At 41.0% G+C, this 23,217-nt stretch overlaps 1 protein-coding gene across 6 annotated transcripts in view; it reads left to right on the top strand.

Annotated features, from left to right (window-relative positions):
- The window catches only part of ACVR1 (activin A receptor type 1), a 128,965-nt gene that overhangs the window by 32,723 nt on the left and 73,025 nt on the right, over positions 1-23,217 (top strand). For 2 of the 6 annotated variants that reach the window (XM_045781559.2, XM_045781550.2), the window contains one exon: positions 17,833-18,131. The exons of 2 other annotated variants lie outside the window; for them this stretch is intronic. Coding sequence is in view for 1 of the 4 variants with exons in the window: in XM_087860890.1 (XP_087717016.1) it covers positions 11,821-11,873 (53 nt within the window). In the remaining 3 variants the exon portion in view is untranslated. Of the gene's footprint in view, positions 1-11,543; positions 11,874-17,832; positions 18,132-23,217 lie in introns of all 6 variants that reach the window. 2 more of the 6 variants (XM_087860898.1, XM_087860890.1) reach the window with 2 other exon arrangements.

Genomic DNA, 23,217 nt, shown 5'->3' with positions numbered 1-23,217 from the left:
GTCCACGGAGGCCTATGCATTATAGAAATGAAAATTCCTTCTCTGACAGCATTCATTGCTTAGCACGCAGCAATTTGGCTGTCAGAAACAGCTGGCCCTGCGGGGTGGGACAATGGAAAGGCGAGAGCAGAGAGAGGCCAGTGCTTACTCAAGTCTCCCACTGTGGGAGGCTCAGGTTACGGAGACCATCATTAACAGCAGACTGCGAGGGGCTCTAAGGCAAAGCTTCCAGTGAGCAACAGCCCATGGCACAGACAGTTAGTGATTTCCCCCCGTTTTTGCTGAATGGAACAAAAAGATAAATTAAAAATAAACTATTAACCGTTGCTGACTCTCAAATTTTGGCTTTTCCTAAATGTTCCGTTCTGCTTGTGTCTTCTGTCGGGTGATGAACATTTCTGTGGAAGTAAATCCCTTTTAACCTAAGTACCTAAGTATAGATTGCTGTTGGTGCATTGTAGAAAACTCGGGAAGGACTGGGGTGCAGAGCACGAGGGATTGCTTGACAACTGCATATTTGAGGTCTGTAACTTTTAGTTTCTACTTATATAGAAGGAATTCGATGAAAAGACCAGCACTGAGGACCCCGTGAGGAATGTTCCAGCGTCAAGTAGAAAGCGGGTGTACATTCCCCCCCCAGTGCATGTGCTGGAGACAGGACTGGGACAGGGGAGCTGTGTGGCTCGAACCTGCTCTGCTGTGGGAATCAGCCATGAGGCTGGCTGTGTGCATTTTCCTGTATTGATTCCATGACTCACGGAGTGATCTAAGCAAAAAGCACACTTAAACTACAGAGGAGACAGCTGTCTGTTACAGGAGGCCATATTTTCTGGGTTTAATGGCGCCAGGTTTTTTCCTATTAGTTTGTACACTGGAGATGTACTTGCTTGTTATGTGTCATAAAGGGTCTTTATTTTTTCCTTTTTGAAAAAAAATACAGTCTTCTAAAAATCGTCTTTTAAATATTATTCCTGACTTTGATTTCACAACAGAACTTGCCACCCAAGAAAGCAGTAGTAAATTTTCTTTCTTTCTTCCTTTCTTTCTCTTTCTTTCTTTCTTTCTTTCTTCCTTTCTTTCTTTCTTTCTTTCTTTCCTTCCTTTCCTTTCCTTTCCTTTCCTTTTTACTTTTCTTTTCTTTTCTTTTCTTTTCTTTTCTTTCCTTTTCTTTCTTTTCTTTTCTTTTCTTTTCTTTTCTTTTCTTTTCTTTTCTTTTCTTTTCTTTTCTTTTCTTTTCTTTTCTTTTCTTTTCTTTTCTTTTCTTTTCTTTTCTTTTCTTTTCTTTTCTTTTCTTTTCTTTTCTTTTCAGCTACGTGGCAAAAAGGCATGATTTTCATGTAGCAAAGGTCCAGAGAAGGTTTAAAGCCATGCGGTGGGAAATACCTTGCCTTTTTGAAGTGAACAGCATTTTAGAGATATTGAGTGGCTCTAGATAAGTTTGGCTGTTGGAATTTGGTTGTCGTTCAGTGTGGATGGAACTGTCTCCCCCCCCACCTCTAAATCTGTTTCCCTTTTATATGATAGAGGCTGAAGTTCCCAGATGTTGTTTGGATTAAAGATGTGTGTGGGGAGGGGGGGAGAAAAAAAGCTTTCTTAATGATAATAACAGAGTCAGACTGGCTGGTTCTGTACTGACAGGAAAATGGAGAGATAAAAACTCCATTAATGGTGTGTGCACTGCCTAAGTAGCCAATAAAACAATGCTGTCCTCACTGGAAGCCGGTCCCAGACTGGCAGCGCTTTGTGCCAACTGCAGGAGACAACAGCTGCAAAGAGGGGCAGAAGTATTCAGTCAAGAGTCTGTGTTACATGACTGGCTTCGGGGGCGGTTCTTTTGTTCTCTCCCTCCTCCTTCTCCTCCTCCTCCTCCTCCTGCTGCCCCCACTTTTGCCCATTTTCCTTGATGAGCCCTTCTTAATGCTCGCTGTTCCAGAAATTGAACCACATCTGATTAAAACTTAATGGTTACTCACAGAAAGAAGTTGGCTGGTAGTTTCTAAGCCAATTTGTCTGGGTTAGTTTGAGTTTTCGATAATAGAATTTGTTAATTTATATAAAGTGTATCCAAGGGTTACGAGCCTTAAAGTTGGATAGTTCTGCTGAAGAACCAAGAGAATCGTCACTTGTCACTGAGGTAATGCTGTAGTTTCCTCCCAGACAGCTTTGAATTTCCATCCTCAAAATTAGTAGCAAAAAAAAATTCTTCCCCCCAATGTATCTCATTTTGGTGAGTGGCAAAGGCTTGGTTTAGTCACATTCATTCTCTGTGTGCTGAGCCCATTCTCTGATAAAGAGAGACCCTGGGCCAGGCAGGCAAGGCCGCATGCAGGAGACCTCACTTTAGGAACTTGCTGTCTCAAGGCTTGAGGCCAGGTAAGCCCTGACTGTCACCAGAGAAGGGAAAGAAAGAAATGCTATTTGAGTGGTGTAGAAGAACAGTTCTGGAAATTCAAAAGAGAGGTGATCCAACGACCTTGTATGGTTTCTGTTTCCTGTGAGTTTACAATCTAAGTTACTTTGACTTTTTGATTTCTGGTGTGTGACAGGGAGGGAACAGATATTTGAGTGGGGGGGAGTTCTCTAGACTAGCCAGAATGCTGGTGGTGGTGGGGGGGTGTGGCACCCTGAAGGCTCTGTGGCAGAAGAGAGACAGTCACAGTCCCTTGGGTGCAAGCCCTGTGTCAGAGACTCTGCCAGGGCTAGGAGACGCAGATCTGATTTTAGGTGCAACCTGTGTTTCCCTTTCGGAAACTCCACGTGGATTGTAGTGGTCTCAAGGATCCTGGCTGCAGACCCCTCGCTCCCAGACCACTTCCAGGCCACACCAAGGGGCCTGTGGCCATGCTGTCTCAAACATGGTCTCTTCTCTCTTGTGACTCAAGATGGCAAACTAAGGTTCTGGGCAAACCATTTCCTTTATATAAAACTTTTATGATAGGCATTTAAAAAAAAAAGTATGTGGCCTTTCCTAGTATCATTTTTATTTAGATGGCAAACTAGAGATACCGTTCTGAGGAAATAGGGCTCCTCAGTGATTAATATTAGGTATTGAATGGCCTTTAATGTGGCATGTTTACACTGTTGTGGCACCTTGTCTTTTTCTAAATGTCAGACCAGCGCTGTGTTAATTTTACATCCTAAAGGACTTGGGTGAGTTCCAGATGTGACTCTTTGGTTTTTGTTTTTAGAGTTTATGGTATAAATGACTCCATAGTGTTTTTGACAGCTGTTCGTATATGCATCCGTATTGACAAAGAATATCACCATATATTAAATTAAAGGTGTCATTGGCTGGTTGGTTGGTGGTGACTTGCATTCAGTTTTCTCCTCCCTAGATAACCCTTGAAAGATGGAATCTGCCAAGTTGGTATCAAGTTTTCTCTTGAGTCTATCAATAAACCCTACTGATGAAGGGATCCTTGCTTTACCGTTGGTTTTCAGTTGTGCCGTGGGGCAGAGCTAGATGGCAGTCTGTGGTGAGTCTCACAAGTCATATCTTATTTCTTCTTGAGGTAAAGAAGTTTTGACAGACTTCAGAGCTGATTCAGCAGCACACTCCCCTATGCCTTCTGTTTTGTCTTCCAGAGTGAGAAAAGAACGGAATTCAAAGACGAGCCAAAGTAACTACAGTTTTTAGTTGTTAAAAGTCAAGAACTATTAAGAAAAGGAAGGAAATGAGTATCCCAGAAGTTCAGATAATGGTTGTAATGGTAACAACGGCATCAGCAGTAATGGCTTACGTTTTCATGGTGCATATACGTCAGGTTGTGTTCTGAGTCCTTTACGTATATTCACTCTTTTAATCCTTACAATAACTATGAGGCACGCACAACTTTTTTTTTTTTTTTTAATCTTAATTCTGCAGCTCAAGGAAATGAGGCCCATTAAGTGATGCCCCCAAGGCTGTAAAGACAGCAGATTGCAGGGCCTGGATTCTAACTAGGCCGGCTGGACTCGGTTCTGAGTTTTAGCTACAGTTAGGGGAGGAAGAAGATACGGCGGCGGGGGGGGGGGGTAGGGTGTGGGCGGCTGGTCATTTCCTAGACAACATAATTAAGGCCTGCAGTAAAGGTATTAGTTGCATTTTTAATATATATGGATTAAATGTATATTCATATAATATGTATCCATAAATCATACTGTATTTGAGAAATGACAGATGTGGGTGTGAGATACTTAGTTTCCTTACCATTCTTGATGTTTGACGAACAAAAAAACCCTATAGTTGGGAACCACTCTCTCCCTCGAGAGAGAGAATATTCATATACAGAAGTTTTGGAAGCTTTTCCCAACCCTGGCATATTCCTTCCGTGGAACATTCATATTTATTTGCCTTTTTTCCCCTTAATTACCTTACATATTGGATCTTGTCTTTGCCAAAGGCATTAGGAGTTGAGTATAACTCTGAAGTAGAAGTGAAAGCCTTTTTTGTGTGTGTGTGTGTGTGTGTGTGTGTGCGCGCACATGTGTGCTTGCTAGGAAAGTTCATACAAAATTATATTTAAAATAACTTCTAAACATGTATTTGACCTATTCTTCATATGTCCAAAGTGAAAAATGATAGGAGGACACCTCATGGGTGTGTTCAATCAGTCTACATTTGGTTGTAAGTTCTGGGAGACTCGGTTGAATATATGCTAGAGTGTGCTGTCTTAAAATAAACCTGACTGCGCCGCTGTGCTCGTAAAAACAACAAAAATGCTGCTCATGAAACAACATTTTATTAAAAAAAATTATTACCTAAGCGTTCCCTCCCTCAATACTTAATGCTTTCAAAATTAGAGCTAGCAGAAGCTAGCCTTTTCCTTCCTGCCAATTTTAGAAAATAAGCTATCCTAAAACTTAGAGAACGTTATCATTTCCCTCTGGGATCTAAAAAAGTAAAAAAGCAAAATCAGGGAGACAAATATTTATAAAATGGACGAGGGTTTAGTGACCTGAAACTCAGCAGAATTTTTCTCAGAATTGTTGACAGGGTGAATGGTCAACAGAGGCAGTTGCTCATGTTTTATTTCCTTTTAATCCCGTGTTGTGCTTTCGTGGTCCTGTCGTCTTATTGAAAGAATCCCAGCTCAGTGATATTCAGCTCACTCTCCAGTTCCACCAGAGAGCAATCCTCAGACGCTTAAAGCGCAGTGGAAGACAGCTACTTTGTTAACCCCTTGGTCTCTCAAGGATCTCTTGAGTGTGAGGATTTAGTTGGCTCCCCTGTAGCCTCTACTGGAGGAGGGGAGAGCTGGCAACTCGCTAGTCTTTTTAGCTCTTCTTGAATTGTTTTTTCCAGGGTAGAAACCTGTGTGGTGTAAGGTTGATAAGTTTTTAAATATGTGTGTGTGTGCGTGTGTGTGTGTGTGTGTGTGTGTATAGATACACACATACATAAACACACACATATACGCTATGTATATCGAAGGGGTCCATTACTTGATCAAATAGAACACATTTTAAGTGAGAATGGTGTTATTAAAACCACTATGAAGAATTAATTTCACATGAAGAATTCTGGCCCCGTTGGGAATTTGGGTTATTCATGGTAAATGTAGATTGTTCGAATTCATTGTCAGGTAGGTTGTTTCTTAAGAGTTGCAATATCACAAGTGATTGAAAAATTGATGTTTCAACTTGTGCCGATATAAATTAAATCACAGGTGTGGAATCTTGAGGCTTGCAATGAGAAGTCTGCTAACACAATCAACTTCAGGCATGTTTTATTATATAGAATTAATCTATAAAAAATGAATCCTGGTGCGAAGCTATGTGTTCTAATTAATAGCAGTCCAGACCAGGAGGCTGTATAATTCCGTGAGTGGACTGAATGCTTAATGACTCTTGAGGTGATTAAAAGTATAGAAAATGTCTCTGTTTGGTGGGTACTCATATAAAATTACTTGGGTAAGGAATCCAGAAATTTAGGTGTCGTAGATCGTGTAGTCTGGTAATAATAGCACATGCTTCTGGGCGCAGGCCTACCCCACCCTCCCACCTCACATCACTGACCTCAAAGCGTCACTGGAACCCAGAAGACAATTCCAGAGAGCTTGGCCCTGATTCTAGGTGGGCTGGCCTCGGTCCCCACTCTTCACTTGCCCCATCTTTCCTGCTTCTGCGTCTTCCCTTTAGTTTTCTCCCACCAGCTGGCATGTCCTTTCTGACAGCCCCTTCCGTTTTAATTTTTTGCCATTTCCCGTCAGTCTGAGCAGACTCGTTCTGCCCATCTGATAGGTAGGTGGGGACTGGGGCTCAGAGAGTAGCATGCTCAAGGTGCCAGAGCCTAGGAAATGACAGGCCTCGGTTCAGTTCCCACACTGAACGGTGTGATTGCAAAGCTTCAGTTCTCTCTGTAAAAATGAACTGGGAGACACAGTACGTCCACGTAGTTACCAGCACAGCATACACTTGGGGTCTGAAGCTGTACAGAAAGAGGCCGCAGAGCTTTCAGACTGATTTTTTTCAAAACCGTTTTATTGAGTTAGTTCATATATGATAACGTGCCCCCTCTCATGGTGTGCAATTCAGTGGCTTCGAGTAAATCCACAGCGTTGTGCAACTGTCACCTATCCGATGTCAGGCCATTTCATCACCCCCAAAAGAAACCATCAGCGTGTAAGACTGAGTTTAGCGCTAAGAGCATTGGAGGAGAAGCTGAAGGTTGGGCTCCCACTCATCCGGTGCACGGGGTGAGGGTAGAAGCCGAGCTCCCAGTCCAGTCCCCCAGTGGGGACCGGTGTTCATTGACTGTGTCACGGAACCCTTCAGAACAGCAAATTCTAAATGTTTTTTTTTTTTTAACCCATGTCCAACTTTGATAAATTATCTCACATTCTCTGCCCATTTGTAGTAAGATAATGCCAGGACTTAAATTTTTTTCCAAGGGTGCCTGGGTGGCTCAGTGGGTGAAGCGGCTGCCTTTGTGTTGGGTCATGACCCCAGGGCTCCCTGCCCAGCCGGCAGTCCGCTTCTCTGCCTGCCTCTGACCCTCCCCCATGCTCCTGCTTTCGCTGGATTGTGGGCTGTCCCTCTCTCTCAAATGAAAAAAAAAAGATCTTAAAAAAAATTTTTTTTCCAAACACATACTTATTTATGTCTTTGATTTTTTTTCTAAAAAATATATCTGCCACCCCCATTCTTTCGACTGGAGAATCATCTGCGTCTCCAGACTTCTAGGTCATCTTCATTGCCGGTTTGCTTGAACATATTCAATGAATCAATACAGTCATGATTTAAAATGACTCATGCATTAAGCAATTTCATGTGTAAACTTAAAGTGATCCCAGCCAGTGAGTACTACCAACAGGCACATTTATTCCTTGGATCTTCCTTCTCTTTTCCTTAATATTCAACTTTGGTCATTTTCTCCTTTCTGTTACCTTCTTTATGCTTATGAAATTAAGCTCAGTTACATTATAGAGCAATTTATGTATGTGTTCTTTTCTTCCCTGCTGCGTGGTATAAAAAGGGTGGTGCTGGGAAAATGGGTGGTGGGGTGGGGAATAACCATGAAGAAGGTAGCACTGTTGTGGTAAGAAGAACTCATCTTTTGGCCCCTCTGGCCCCCAGCACCTTGACTGAAGACATCTGGAAGGAGGCCAGGGAGTGAAAGCCTAGCCTTGAAAACTATACAGAGGCCTGGCTCTAAGGGACCACCTTGGGAATACTTTTCTGGGGGAAAAAATGTTTTTCTTTTAAGATGAAGCATCTTCCTTCTTACGTTTTACTGACAGCATCTTAGTTTCCAGTAATACAGTATTAGCGTGGTATTCAACTGCTGTTCTCAAGTTACTTTTCTATATATATGATTTAGAAGATTATGTTCTAAAGTATTAGAATAGGGAGTACTTCCCTGTATATATATTTATATGTATGTAAAAGTCAGTAGGAAACTATGGTTTAGTGTATACATTTAGTTTACACATTGTCTTTTTGTATGAAATAAACACTTTAGTTCTCTCTTAGTTTCTATAATTTAGAATTTGGGGATTTTTTTTTCCTTGAATTAAAAACCATGACAACACTAAAAGTGGATCCTGGTAGGCCTACCTTTTTTTTTTTTTTTCCATTAGCATAATTATTTCTCAATTTTTATTGTTCATATGTCCTTTGGAGAATCCCTCTTATGCTTTGAATCCATTATCAGGGTTCACCCGTTCATCCATCAACATTTATTAAGGACCTATTATTTATAAGAGTTGTCCCTGATGTTTCAGAAATGAAAAAATACTCCTTATCTTCAAGGAATCACAGACTCATTAGGCAGTGAAATTTTTTTTAAAAAAGTACTTTTTAGGTGCCATGATAATTAAGTTTGGGAGCAACCAATGTGAGTGCACGTATCTCAGACAGAGTGTAGGCATGGGGGCAGGTAAGGCTTCCATCAGGAGGTGATTTGTGAGCTGATCCTGAGGCATAGGGATTTGACAGATGGAAAAAGACCCTTTGGGGGACAAGGGTAAAGGCAGGAGGTGAATAAGATTGTGGTGTCTTCAGGGTGCTGTATGGTGCAATTAGGGTCAGAGTACCTGTAGAGTGATGACTGGGTGAGGTCTCAGGCCAGGTCATGGAAATCAGAAATATGCTCATGCTGAGGAGAGCCATTGATGGTTCAGTAGAGGAGAGGCAGCTCAATGGGTATTGACCGCCTTGGTGGCAGGGGTACCCAGAGGAGATCACCAAGGAGGCAGTTGGAAATGTTGCTGGTGGGAGACCATAAGAGCTGGGACAAAGGCAGTAGTGGGGTTTGTAAGGTGAACCCCTTGTTTCCAACTTTGTCATCAAGGTTCTTTGGCGGTTCCATTGCATGAGATAGGACATAAAGGAAGACTAGCAGATTCGGGGTGGTGGGTGAGGTGGACATGCTGACTTTAGTTTTGTTAATCTAGATTCCTTGTCTTGGGAACTGGGCATATTCTCATGCCCCTTGAGAGACTATTCTTGAATAACCCCTCCCCCCCCAACACTCTTCTACTTTTTGTGCATTTTCTTACTCAGTTATTCTTCAGTTGGCAAACAAATTATTGGTAAGCAAATTAAATTAAAAGCAAACCTGTATGAGTTAAGAACCCAGTGGCTAAATTAAATGAAAATTGTTATTTTTATTATTTTTTTAATGAATGGATTGTATGCCATCTCAATACAGGAGTAGATTGGAAAACCATTTTTTTTTTTTAAGATTTTATTTATTTATTTGACAGAGATAGAGACAGCCAGCGAGAGAGGGAACACAAGCAGGGGGAGTGGGAGAGGAAGAAGCAGGCTCATAGCGGAGGAGCCTGATGTGGGGCTCGATCCCATAACCTGGGATCACGCCCTGAGCCGAAGGCAGACGCTTAACTGCTGTGCCACCCAGGCGCCCCTGGAAAACCATTTTTAATTAAAGACGTAGCCTTTCTTGTTGGCATAATTCTTGAGGAATCCTGCTAGCGATTGTAAAAGAAATATCTAAACAGAATTTTTGAGCTGGAGGGAAACTTAGCAACTTGGGCCACCACTCTCAATTTATAATTAGGGAAAATGGATGCCAGAGAGGATAAGTGACTTCCCAGTGTCACACAACTGGCGCAGGGACACGTCTAGCTCTTCAGTTCAGTGTTTTCTCCACCATACCTTGATGACTCCCTGCAATCATCCCATCAACATGGAGCAGAGTTGGAAGAACTGTAATGTTCAAGGCTGCTCAATCTCAATCTCTGGTAGACCCAGAGTCACCTGGCTTCTTGACTTTAATCTTAAATTAATCTCACTGTTCATCAGTCAGCAAGTATTTGTTGACTAGTTTGGAAGGGATGCTCCCCCAATTATTATAAAATTAAAAGATAAATAAAAGGCTATTTTTCTCTTTAAGAAGTTGCAGGTTAGTTTTTCAGATAACTCATTACAGGACTGGCAACTACTTATAAAATGCCTAGCTTGTCTGACATAATTATGGATATGCAGTATACACATATGCACACAAACAGTAACAACAAGAAAAGAAAGCCATAAAAATATTGTTCACTTTTAATTTTTTTTTAAAGTTACTGGGTCTTTTTTTGTTTGTTATCTTGTTCTCTCCGCACAGGGTGGGGGGGGTCAAGCAGTTGCCTCGCCTAGCCTTGGAAATGCCTATGTGCCTGTGGGCAAATAATATATTAAACCAAACAATTAGAAAAAGAATGTGATTGCCTTTTATTCAGTTTATTCTCAGTGAACCTTAATTAGGGAGAGGGATCTGGTAAAGATTTTATTTAGGTTGGTAGTTGACATAAATATTTTCAAGAGGGCATCGGAAGAATGCTTTTTAAAAGCTTTAGTTCTCTCTTCATTTATTTTGGTACTCCTGTTTTGCAGTAGTCCTATCAGTGTTTTTGGAAATTTCTGTTGATACAATTGTGAAAAACTTAACCTTATTTTGGAGATGTTTAGTTAATAAATGTATTAGGAAAACTTACTACCATTCTAAAGTGAGGACTGCTTTTATGAAATAGTATTTTTTTCTACAATTTTTTGGTATGTTTCTTTATGTTTTTTTGTGTTAGCATGTTCCACTCAAATAAGAGTTATTAGTACATTTTGCACTGTTTTAAATTTAATTTAAATTTAATTTAAATTCTAGGGTAGAAGCTTAGCCGTTTAGTGATAGAGAAGTTTTAGGTCACCAAGTTTATGAGGTTGAAATTGTTAATGCTTGGGATGTTTCTATAATTTTAAGCTCCATTCATTCCACAAATATTTAAATAGGTCTGGTGTGATGCTAGACCAGGTCATGGAGTTTACAGCGGGATATTGGATACACAGAGTCCTTACTTCCAAGAAGCTTCCCTGTTGAAGCTTTGCTAATGTCTATCCAGTGAGGATATATAAACACAGGAACTCCGGAGTAAAGCTTAGGAGAAACAAAATGCCAGACACCCCATTAGAAAACCAGAAAGTCTGGTTCTGGCCCACGTGGGAGGCATCCCTGCGAACTCTCGTAAAAGTGCTTTGAGATCATCAGCTGATGAAAGCCTCCATAGTTTTATGTGTGAGGGTAATCATCAAGGATTGCCACATTTCTTTGAGACAACAGACGAAACACGGTAATGGGGATTGCTGCATTGCTGCAGGAATTGGATTTACATTTGTGAAAGCTGACCCAACAGACTGAGAAAGGCAATCTAATGACTGGGAAAGTCTAATTCTGTTTCAAGAGTATGGGTTGGGAGGATGGAAGAAATGACAGGTTCCTCCATTCTTACCTCTACCTGTTATTCATCCCTCTGTACACAAGGTGTTCTGATTTCTCACTTAGAACCTTTTTGAGATTTAGAGATAGCAGGAATAGAGCTAGTTGGGCTTTGGGCTGGTGGGCTGTCTAGAAACTCAGATCTCATCTAGAACTGACATGATGCCATGGATCAACCACAGACCCATTAGCTGGGTGAGGGCTAATAGGATTTGAAAAAATTAACACCTACAATATTAAAAGCAGATAGAAAGATAACAGGGAAAATGCAATGGATCCATTGAATTTCTTTTCTTTCTTTCTTTCGTTCTTTCTTTCTTTCTTTCTTTTTTTTTTTTTTTTGTAGGCTCCATGCCCAGCACGGGGTTCGATCTTGCGACTGAGATCAAGACCTGAGCCAAGATCAAGAGTTGGACATTTAACAGACTGAGCCAGCCAGGCAACCCCAGATCCATTGCATTTCTTTATCGAGCTACCAGCTGTGCTACAAGGCCTACTAAAGGCTTGCTGTGCAGTTGGTAACATCAGCTGAGCAGAAATGCTATTTCCTTCCCAAACTGGTTACAAGACACATTGGGCTTCGCCTAGGGACAGAAATAACAAAAGGAAAAGACAGGGCAGGAATGGAAAAAGGGAAGAGAGAAGGAGCGAGTTACGTGGGCTACCTAGGAGTGAGGTGTGTGTGTTTGTCTGTCTTTTGTTGAATCTTCTCTTCCCTGAAGTCACACCTCCTCTCTAGTGAGGAGTTGACTAAGGGGTATTCTATTTTAGTCTGCAGCCTTCCCATCTGGTGTCTGGATTTCTTCTAAGCTGCCACCAGTTGGGGAATGAGGATGGGGTATTAGTCTTTCATGCTGTCTCCTTTCAGGCTTCCCTACAGAGCCCTTTATAATATTTATTTAAAAATTGCTATTTTTGTGCGTCAAAATGGTCGAATTACAGCATTTTCAAATGATTCAACGTAATGTCAACCCTTGTGATTCTCTGTCTTCATCACTCTCTCCTCTTCTTACACCTGCTCCTTAAATATTGTATTTATAATAATAGTTACCATTTATTAGCACCCTCTGTATGCTGTGGGCTTCACATGTGGCAGCTCTGCAGGGAAGTCATGATGCCCATTTTGCCTGTGAGAGACTGAGGCTCAGATAGTTGGCCCAAGATTACATGATGGGCAGCGCTGGGATTCAACCCAGGACTCTTTGATTCAAGCCTGGAACCCTTTTGGTGCTACTAGATCCCAATGCCTTTGTTCCCTCGAGTTTCCCCCTTGGTCCTTATGCTTTGTATTTCTGACACAAATAAATGACTCTTTGGCTGGACGGATGGATAAATGGGATTTTGGGGGGCCACCCCACCACTTCAGATGAGCATGTTTGAGATTATAAGCAGGTTATCTTCAGGAATAGTTTGGTGCTTAATGACACTCACTCCTGTCATAATTCACAGTGAATATCTCTCATCTCAGCCAAATTATAACTTAAATTCTGGAAGGAGAAAGGTGCTCTGAACTTGGGCCTTAAATCTGTCACTGGGGCCATAGCACTAGGAAATTTCGGGTTCATCTTATCTCCACTTAGGTCGCTCTTCTCTCCAGGCTTTGAGAGCTTTGAGACAGACCTTAGTCTTTTCCTGAAAACATCCTGAAGACTTTGTTTTTCCTCTTTCTGCCTCCTGTTCTCAACTCTGTTTCTTCTATCTCTTACAAGTCCGGGGGTTTTGATCTCTAGTCAGTCTCGATACACCGGAAGAGAATAGTTATTTCCACGGCAGAGTTCCTTCCCAGGATTTCTTGGGAAATTTATGTCTTTCCAGATCCCCAAGCAATTCGTTAAGAAATCAGGTAAATGGGAGACAGTGTTGGAATTCTCCTGTGAGAATGAAACAACACAGAGATGGTGGTAGGCCGAAGGAATCAGCTGATGTCAAGTTGAACGCTGGCCTGTGGAGTGAAGGGTAAGACTGACGTTTCCCAGAGCCAGGACGGGGTAGGAGCACAGAGGAGAGAATCGGTCGTGATTGCGTGTAGCTGTTGCTATGTTATAAATATGTGTTTGTGGCCACGTCTGCTGCTACTGGTGAGTCATCCTTGCAAATAAAATAAGTTTATATACATAGCATATTGTATACAAATCCTGTGCGTGGTATTCCAAGAAATACGTGTTTAAAATGGCAATTTCAACATGTGATTCTGTGCAGTGCTGTTAACCTTCCTCATGGATTCAAATTACAGGTTATTGCAGGGGTCAACCAACTTTCTCTCTAAAGGGCCAGATAGTAGGCTTTGCAAGGCATATGGACTCTGTCAGAACTATCAGCTCTGCTGTTTTAGCGTGAAAGCAGCCATGGACTATACGTCAAATGAACAAGTGGGGCTGTGTTCCAATAAAGCATTTATTTACCAAAACAGACTGCGGGCTGGATTTGGCCAGCTCTTGGAATACTACCCAATAATGTTCACTGGCATTTTCTAGCATCTGAATATTTGTTATAGGCTACAATTCTTTGTAAATACCATTATTTCTTACTTAGGTGACATTTTTAAAAAGATACCCATAATCGTGACTAAAGAATATTTGGAAGTATTTTAAGAAGAACTATAATTGGGAGAATAATTCTGGAGAAATTCCTGGAAATTCACATTTCTCACCCCTAAATCCCAAAGATGAATATCTATTGAGAATTTGGAAACCCCCGGAGAAGGGGATCTGCTGTGTCGCCACGCTCCTCCCTACTCCCTGATTCGGTCACCGTTGATCTTTTTCTCAGCTTTGTATGGCTTTCCCTGTTCTTTCTGCTCCACGTTGTCCCCCGAGTTTATCAGTTGTCTAGGGCGTGCGGCCTAGTTTTGTTCCACTGGGAGATTGGGGATCTTGGGAACCGGCTGATATCCCCATTGCCTTTCTTCAGATTTACTAAGCGATCATACCTGTCTTCCTCACGTATTCAAGTGTCTGGAATAGGTTATTCTTCAAGGATACTCGACATTTAGATGATTGGTCGTAGCGATATTAGTTCAGAGCCAGAACAAGAAGACATTTGTAGTGTGATTTGTACATGATTAGTATTATTGTTTGGGATTGGTGTGCTTTATGTTTTTCCTACCACAGTAATTTCACACTTCTATTATTCTAAGGAGTAGAGAACAGGAGAGGGGACTAAAAGTATTTACTATGAGCACTGAGTGCAGTTCTTACAAACCGTCAAGATGCAATTTTACTTATTGGCAATTAAGAACATAGATTTTGGAGTCAGCAAAACTTGAATTGATTCTTGGGGTGTCCATTTATTTAAAAAATGTGATGGGGCGCCTGGGTGGCTCGGTCAGTTACGTGTCTGCCTTCAGCTCAGGTCATGATCCCAGGGTCCTGGGGTTGACCCCCAGCATCACGTTGGGCTTCCTGCTCGGCAGGGTGTCTGCTTTTCCCTCTCCTTCATCCCTCCCTCTTCTTGGGTGCTCTCTCTCTCTCTTTCATAAATAAATACAATCTTAAAAAAAAAAAAGGTGTGATCTTGGGCGGTTTTACTTAACCTCTCTATCATTGTTTTCTTATTTTTCAAATGGTAATAATACCTTCGTTTCAATTTTTCAGCTGTTAGGATTAAATCAGATGATGCAAGCGTGTGGTTAGCACAGTTCTGGAACTAAGGGCTCACTAAATGATAGCTGGCATTATTAGTAACTGTCAAAGGTGGAAGGCATTTACCCTGTTTCATGGGAAAGGAAACAAACTCACAGAGGCTCAGTGATTTGGGGAAGATCACATTAAGTAGGTTGGAAAACTGGGTTTGGCTCTTTGCTAAGTCCATGTTCTTGCAACCATATGCTGCTTCTTAAAGTAATTGCAGTTCAGAGTAATTTGACCGCAAGATCCGCCACGGTTTATTTGGGTTATGCGGCTGGCTGGATAAACAGGGACAGTATGGGATGATGTCTTTTTTTTTTTTTAATTGAAGTATAATTGGCATATAACAATATCTTAGGTTCAGGTATATAACACAATGATTCGATATTTGTGTATATTGTAAAATGATCCTTAGGATAAGTGTCATTAACATCCATCTTTGTACAAAGGGTGCTGTCTTGAAATTTGCAGTATTTGGAAGCTACAATTTCTAGAGGCCAAGGATACAGTTATAATTAAATAGTTGAGAAAACCTGCCCTGAATTTTTTTTTCTTCCTGTTGCTTAGCTGCATTGTTGACTGCCAAGAACTTGTTTGATTTTAAGTACCTTTTATGCTTGCCTGTTACTCAGGTCCCATCATATTACAGTAACTTTTGAGAAACGTTTGCATGTTCTTTTAAATTGGATTAAAGAAGAATACACTGCCCTGTTAAACCCCCACTTGGAGTAAGAACTTTTCTTGTTTTCTCTTTTTCCCCCTTCCTTACCCTTACTCTCCACCACTTGAGAGGAATGTGCCTCTAACCTTTATAAAGGGTCAGGTTTTCATACAGCCTTGTTAGCTGCCAATAATTAAACCCCAGTAAGCCAAACAAAGGAGTTGGCTATGGTTTGAGAAACAACTCAGCTCTTTGAAAGTTTTGGGACAAGTTGCTGGAGTTTGCTACATCGATAGTTATTCTACAACACTGATTTTAGTTGGTGCACGGCTCTTCTGGTTTGTTTTTATTTTTTTCACTGTTCTTGGGGTTTGAACATAACTGCTTTCCACTACGTTTCGGGACCTGCCAAGCTTGCTTATTGGCATGAAGTGTGTTTGTGTGGAGATGGGTCCTGTGTAGAACGTTTGAAGAGTTGAGCGTCTGGAATTTGCTCCAGATACCTTGGCTCCCTTTTCACCAACCTGTTCTTCCTTGTAGTACACCACAGTTTTGACTTCAGTCCATGGGTTATTTGAGAACCTGATGAATTCTAAACCCAATATTCAGTTATGTTGAATTTGAAGGCTCGAGTTGCATCCACTAACCTTGAGCACCAGCTATCTGTTAGGTACTGGGAAGAAATGATACAGTACAAGGATAATACGTGATCCGTTCCTACTTTTAAATAGGTTTTGAGACAAACCTAGTTCAAGGCAGAGGATGAAGTGCCAGGTTGAGTCATATAGAATAGAAATGCCAGAGGAGTGAGGATGGAAAGATCTGGAAAAGAGAAGAATCATTAAAGAAGGCTGAACAGAGGCAGGAGAGCATGGTCTTGAAGGAATTCCATGCAGTGAAGGTCATAGGGCTGGAGGTTGGAAAGGGTATAGAAGCACCTTTGTAATTAAAAAGTCAAACTCTGACAGTTTTTCTGATGATTCTTTTTTTGAAAGAATCAGAGAAATATGCACTAGTGTTTCCTTATTTTCTTGCTTTCTCTAGAGCTCCCTCCCAGACAGTACCTGTAACTTGGTAGGTCCTGGGCAGGGCAGCTTAGCAGTGGCCCCCACTAAAACATAGATTTGGCAAAGTGGAAAGCAACCTTAGTGTCAATCCACCAAATTTCTGTGGTCCCCGCCTCTCCGAAAATATCAGGATTTTAGCAGTTTATTCTGAAACTCAAGGCTGTGGATGCTGCTTAGTTAATGAGTTTGTTTTTAAGGATGTCCACTCTAGAAATGGGTTTTTACTCTCTAGCTTCACTAAATGATTGCTGCAAATGTGAAATTTCTGGTTGACCTTTCTGTGGGGGGGAGGATATTGTTGTTGTCTTATTTTTAGTGTGCCTTTTACCTGTCTAGACTGTCTTTTCAAATTGATAATGAGCCTTAATTTAAACTGAAGCAAGGAAAGGTTTGATACTATTCGTAAAGCATGTCCCTTGAGTTTCATAATTAATTAGGAATGTTGTATTTTGGGTTTGTTTTCTGTTTAAGTTTATTTATATGAACGTTTTCTTGGCAAACTGTTGCTCAAGGTTAAAAAAAATGCTGTTTTTTGAAAGGAGTAAATTCTTCAGTGTTTTGTGTGACTTATTTGAAAGGAAAAGTTTGGTTTTAATAAAAATTTCCTCTTCCTTTGGCAGATGTTGATGTTTTTAAAGTCTTCCTAAAGGAAAGGGGAGCTTGGGTGGCTTTTTGTTTTTTGTTAGTTATCTAGAGCCCCTTCCCTTCCGCGTAGTGCTCCTTCCCCACCATTGTTTTATGAGCCTTTTAACTAGTTCATCTACAACTGAGAATGCTGGTTGAAAGTGGACCTAAACCAGATCATTTCTGGGTGGGATACAGAAGTTCCTCTGGTGCACTGGGGTGTCTCTAGTAGGAGGACCAGGGGTCTGGAGAGAGACTTTCAGTCTATACTTGTGTACTGGTTGAATGTTTTTTGTTTTTAACCAAGTATCTATAATTAATACATGCAAGCCATTGTTTTTGGTTTGTTTTTGTAATTGGCTGGAGTCCATGGTCTATGGCTTTAAAGGAACTTGATTTTGAAATTTACCAACTGCAGATCTCACTGAGTTTTGTGTCACTTAGAAGACTTATTTAGAGACCAGCATGAATCTGTGACCTCAACATACTGCGTGTCCTTGTTTTTCAACCCCTCCATAGTTGCCTCGATTGTGAATTGGCCTTAAGTTTCGTGGTCCCCATGGAAAGGCTCGTCAAGTGTGCGCTTCCTTTAGCCTGCACATTCACAACTGCAGAATTTTCTTCTGCTTAGCTCGTTTTCCTTCTTGCCCTCTGCAGCCCTGAGCCGCTTGCGAGCCTCGCGTTGCCAGAGCAGAACTACTGGGGAACTTCTCATGACTCCAGGAGCGCCTCCCACTCCCCTCGTCTCCGGTGAACGGTGAACGAGCGAGCAGAGCTCTGAAGCAGAGCACACGCACTGCCTGAGGACTGTGGGAAGACATGACGGGGCACCGGCTCTAAGGTGGCTGAGTCAGCTTACCCAGGAGCCCTCCGAGCAGCCTTGCCAGAGCCAGCCCTAGAGCCATTGCAACAAATCACCTCTGTTAATGCTCTTTGGCAGAGAGCAAATCTACACGGTAAATTCTTAGCCACAGTGATTATTTCGTTGGTTTATATGAATCTGGTGTAAAAAAGGGTAGAACTCTAGCGTAATCATTCTTAATTCTTGCATTGCCTCGAAGGTGGGCTTCTCTTTCTCTCTCTCTCTGTCTTTGGGGTGGAACTGCTTAGTTATTCTTTACCATTGGCCGGTTTATTCAAATACTATCAATATTTCCCTAAATATAAAGTACTTCTGCCATTCTTTTCCCCTTAGAGGGCCTCTTTTCTTCTCTTCTCTTCTCTTCTCTTCTCTTCTCTTCTCTTCTCTTCTCTTCTCTCTTTTCTCTTTTCTCTTTTCTCTTTTCTTTTCTTTTCTTTTTTTTCTCTTCAAAGATTTTATTTTTTTATTTGAGAGAGAGCAGGAGCAGAGGGAGAGGGAGAAGCAGACTCCCTGCTTAGCAGGGACCCCCATGTGGCTCAGTTCCAGGACCCCAAGTTCATGACCCGAGGCAAAGTCCGCCGCTTAACCGAATGAACCACCCAGGCACCCCTCGATTATTTAATTTCAAATAGTACAAAACAATATAAAGTACAGACATATAAACAGGTAAAATTTCCTCCCTGTCTTTCCTCTTTTACCCATAGCTAATAATTTGGAACACATAGTTTTCCACTCACAAATCTTACCGTATTACAAATAAAATCTGCATATTAATTATGTTTAAAAAATGACTACACATTTTGTTTTACAACTTGCTTTTTCCTTCCACTTGATGAGTTGCGGGCATTTTCCCTTTTAAGCAGAATCTCAGTCTAAATAATGACTGCTTAGTGTTCCTTATAAGGCTGTAACATAATAACCAGTCCTCAAGTGAGAGGTTAGCCTATAATTTAACGGGGGATGCGGGGGGAGACCTTTCACATGAGGGAGAAAACAAAAGCCACGGCTGTTGACATTGGACTTTCTAGTCTCATGATGTGAGTTTCTATTTTCCAAGGCAGGTGATGCACAGCTTTGGGCTGTTGCCCAGGTGTCAGTTATGTCAAATTTTCATCTTCTGGGTGCCTAGAAGGAACTTCTTTGGCACTAGGCTGTGTTAATATATTAGTATAGTTGTTGGTTCTGGCTACCATCCTTGGAGCATTTTGAGAGATTTTCATGCCCATTTAAGGTGGCATGAAGTTGAATTAGTTTTAAGAGGAAGTAATGAATAACAGGGATGGAATTAAGAGACTGACTTTATTTCGCATATGTATTTATTTGGTGGAGGAAGAGATGATGGTGTTTGTTAATTGCTAACCCTGTGATTCTTAATTATGAAACAGGGTTAAAATTATTCAGCTCAGTAGTTCCCTAGTGTGTTTGACAGTGCGAATCGCCAGAGAAGTTTTCAGATATTTGGGGTTGGGGATGAATATTTGTATTGTTTTTTTTTTTATAAAATATTTTTTATTTTTAGGAAGGTGATATAATCACTGTTTGTAAGATTAAAAAGGTACGAAAGGGAAAAAATAAGCTTTACTCCTCCCCATCTCCTAAGTGCCCAGTTGTTCTTCCTAGAGGCAACCATTGTTACCAATTTTTTTGTGTATTCTTTCAGAGATTTCGGGGCATATATAATATACCAGCACATAACCTATAGATTATTGCAGTTTCTTGTGTGTGTGTGTGTGTTTAAAGATTTTATTTATTTGACAGAGAGAGCACGAGAGAATATAAGCAGGGGAAGGGGCAGAGGGAGGGGAAGAAGCAGACTCCCTGCCCAGCAGGGAGCCTGATGAGGGGCTCGATCCCAGGACTCTGGGATCATGACCTCAGCTGAAGGCAGATGCTTAACCAACTGAGCCACCCAGGTGTCTCTGTGTGTGTGTGTGTGTGTGTGTTTTAACCCCGATGGTAACAATATACACTGTTTTGTACCTTTTTCCACTAAAATAATATTTCTTGGAAGATCTTCCATATTAATACTGCATTCTTTTTTAATGGATGCCTAGTATTCCACTGTGGACATATGCTATAATTTTTTTAACCAGTGCTATGTTGTTGGCCACCTAGATGACTTCTAGTCTGTTGTTTATTATTATGAACAAGGCTCAAGGGAATATAGCCTTGTACAGATAGCATTTCAAACATGTTCATCAGCATATCTGTAGGATCCATTTTTAGTTGAAGAATTGCTGTGTCAAAGGCTACACACATTTTAAATTTGGTAGAAATTTATTGCCAGATTACTCTGTTCATTGAGCTTGCAAAATTTTAGATTTCTTTTTTTTTTTTTTTAAGATTTTACTTATTTATTTGAGAGAGAGAGAAGGAGACAGAACACAAGCAGGGGGGAGAGAGAGAAGCAAGTCTCCCTGCCAAGCAGGGAGCCTGACGTGGGACTCGATCCTAGGACCCTAGGACCCTGGGATCATGACCTGAGCTGAAGGTAGACGCTTAACCGACTAAGCCACCCAGGCATCCCAAAGTTTTAGATTTCAACAGCCCTGGATGAGAACACTGCTCCCTCATACCCTTGCTGATCACAGTATGATTGTCAAAGGTGTTTTTCTTTGCCAAATGGATACGTGAAAAAACGGTTAATGTAGCTTTAATTTGCATTTTTATTTTCATTGACATTGAGCATCTTTTCATGTTTTAAAGACCGTTTGTATTTCCTGTTGTGTCTCCCTTTGTTTGTCTGTTTTCCCATTGAGTTATTGATCTTTCTATTATCAGTTTAAAGGAGCTCTTGTGCATAAACAAAATTAAGTGTGAAAATTGATGTTATATATTGTCATTTGTACAAAAATAATTAATTTGCTGTGCAGATTATTTAAAACTTAGTATACTTAAATTTACCAATTTATTCATTCAACAGATACTTACGGAATGCCTCGTATGTAATAGGCACTTGTTGTAGGCAGTAGTATATATATAGTGAGGAAAACCGACCCCAGTTCTTGTTCCGTGGACCTTACATTGTAGTGGAAGAGATGGTCTATAACAGATGTTCACAAGGACTTGTAGAGCTACGTAGATAAACTTTCTGTGGCTTCAGGATTTTGTATCACAGTTAAAAGACCTTTTCCATTTCTGAGCTAAAAACCTATCTCGTGGTTCCTTGGATGTCACGTGGTTCGGTTTTCAGGTTTAAATCTTTGATCTATCTGGAATGTGAGGTAGGAATCCAACTTAATTTTTCTCTAGATGCTCTCTTAATTAGGATAAGGCTGAGTTGCTGTAACCAAGGGATATACTATGGTTCAAAGAACGTAGAAGTTGATTTTTTCCTCATGTAACAGTTCCCGTGTGAGCAAGCCAGGTCAGCAGAGCCTCCCATGTCCACTAGGTATTGAGACTCATGTTCCTTCTGTTGAGTTGTCGCTGTAGTTATCCGCACGGTCATAGATGGCTTGCACCGTATCTGGTCTCCCTTAGTGCGAAGGACAAAGGAGAAAGTCCAGGGCAAGTGACCAGAACTTGCACGCACGCCACTTCTACTTCCGTCGGTGAGAACTTAGTCTTGGGGCACATCTAGCTGCAGGGGAGAGTGGGGAGTGCAGTCTCTGCAGGTCAGCATGCACCCAAGAAGCAGCCAAGAAGGAATTTTAGTGGAAAATTAGTGGTCTCTGTCACATTGGCTAGTTGTTCCAATCTTACTGACCAGTCCCAACTTTTCAGTCCCAGCTTTTCTCCTTTGATTTCTTTTGTATCATACATTCTCATATACACTTTGGTCTATTTCTGGGATATCCGTTTAGTTTCATTGATCTCTCTATGTGTATATCAGCATCACAGGGTTTTTTTTGTTTTGTTTTTTTAAGATTTTATTTGTTTGAGAGAGAGAGCACACACAGAGGGAGAGGGAGAAGCAGACTCCCTGCTGAACAGAGAGCCCAATGTGGGACTCGATCCCAGGGCCCTGAGATCATGACTTGAGCCGAAGGTAGACGCTCAACCGACTGAGCCACGGAGGTGCCCCAGGATGTTTTTTTTTTCTTGTGATGGGGTAGTTCCATTTTGCAAAATTTTCATATTTATTTTAAGTTTCCTTTGACAGAATTTTAATAATATTTTACAGAATATTCATGTCTATTTTCATGTGGAGGTTTTATTTTATTTTTTTTTAAAAAAGAACTTTAAAATAATCATATCCACCAATCCTTCCCTCTAAGAAGAAAACCTGCTAATATTACGATTGGGGTTGTGTTATGTGTATAGATACTTTGCAAGGGCTCACTTCTTTATGATATTAATTTTTCTTGTTGGATGATAATGTTCCACAGTGCTTGGGAAACATTGGCTTGGACTCTACAATCTTTCTATATCCTTGACCCATGAAACTTATGTAATTGAAGGAAGAGAGGGGAAGGACCAACTTATCATAAGCTGTTGCGTTAATTTTATTTAATACTTGATTTCTGATTATGACTAGGTAACCAATGCCTATTTCTCTATTAAAAGTGAATAAACTTGGAACTGGACAAAACAGTTTTCCTATTTGAAGATAAGAAATAGTTGATATTTTGTGGGACGCCTGGGTGGCTCAGTCAGTTAAACGTCTGCCTTCGGCTCAGGTCATGATCCCAGGGTCCTGGGATTGAGTCCCGCATCTGGCTCCCTGCTCAGCGGGGAGCCTGCTTCCCTCCCTGCTTGAGGCTCCCCCTGCTTGTGTACTGTCTTTCTCTCTGAAAAATAAATAAATAAAATATTAAAAAAAAAAGTTGATATTTCAGAAGTTTATTGCAAAAACTTACTTGTGACACAAATCTGGGCAGATTTTTGTGTATACATGATACGCAGTGTTATTACTTCCTCAGTGTGTGTGTGTGTGTGTCTGAGTGTTAGTCTGCACCTTTTTTTTTTTAACGGCACACATTCTGTTTTTTGTCTTCTTTTTATCTTTTTACTGTAAAATAAGACACAGAAGCAGATATCCATACAAAGTGTACATAGCCTGGTTAATTGTAAGATGACTATTTTTTGTGACCACCACATAGATCAGGAGACAGAATAATAGCAGTCTCCCTCGAACCCCTGGTGTGTCCCATGCCAAACATAGCCCCTCCCCCCCTCCAGAAGTCAGTCACTGCTTTCTTGACCTCCGTAGTAATTGCTCTATTGCCTTTCTTTAT

This window comes from Ursus americanus, chromosome 1 (assembly GCF_024610735.1).
Source record: "Ursus americanus isolate L20-20 chromosome 1, mUrsAme1.1.p, whole genome shotgun sequence".
Classification (NCBI taxonomy): Eukaryota; Metazoa; Chordata; class Mammalia; order Carnivora; family Ursidae; genus Ursus; species Ursus americanus.
The sequence above is the reverse complement of the archived record's forward strand: the minus strand, read 5'-3'. Positions and strand labels throughout refer to the sequence as shown.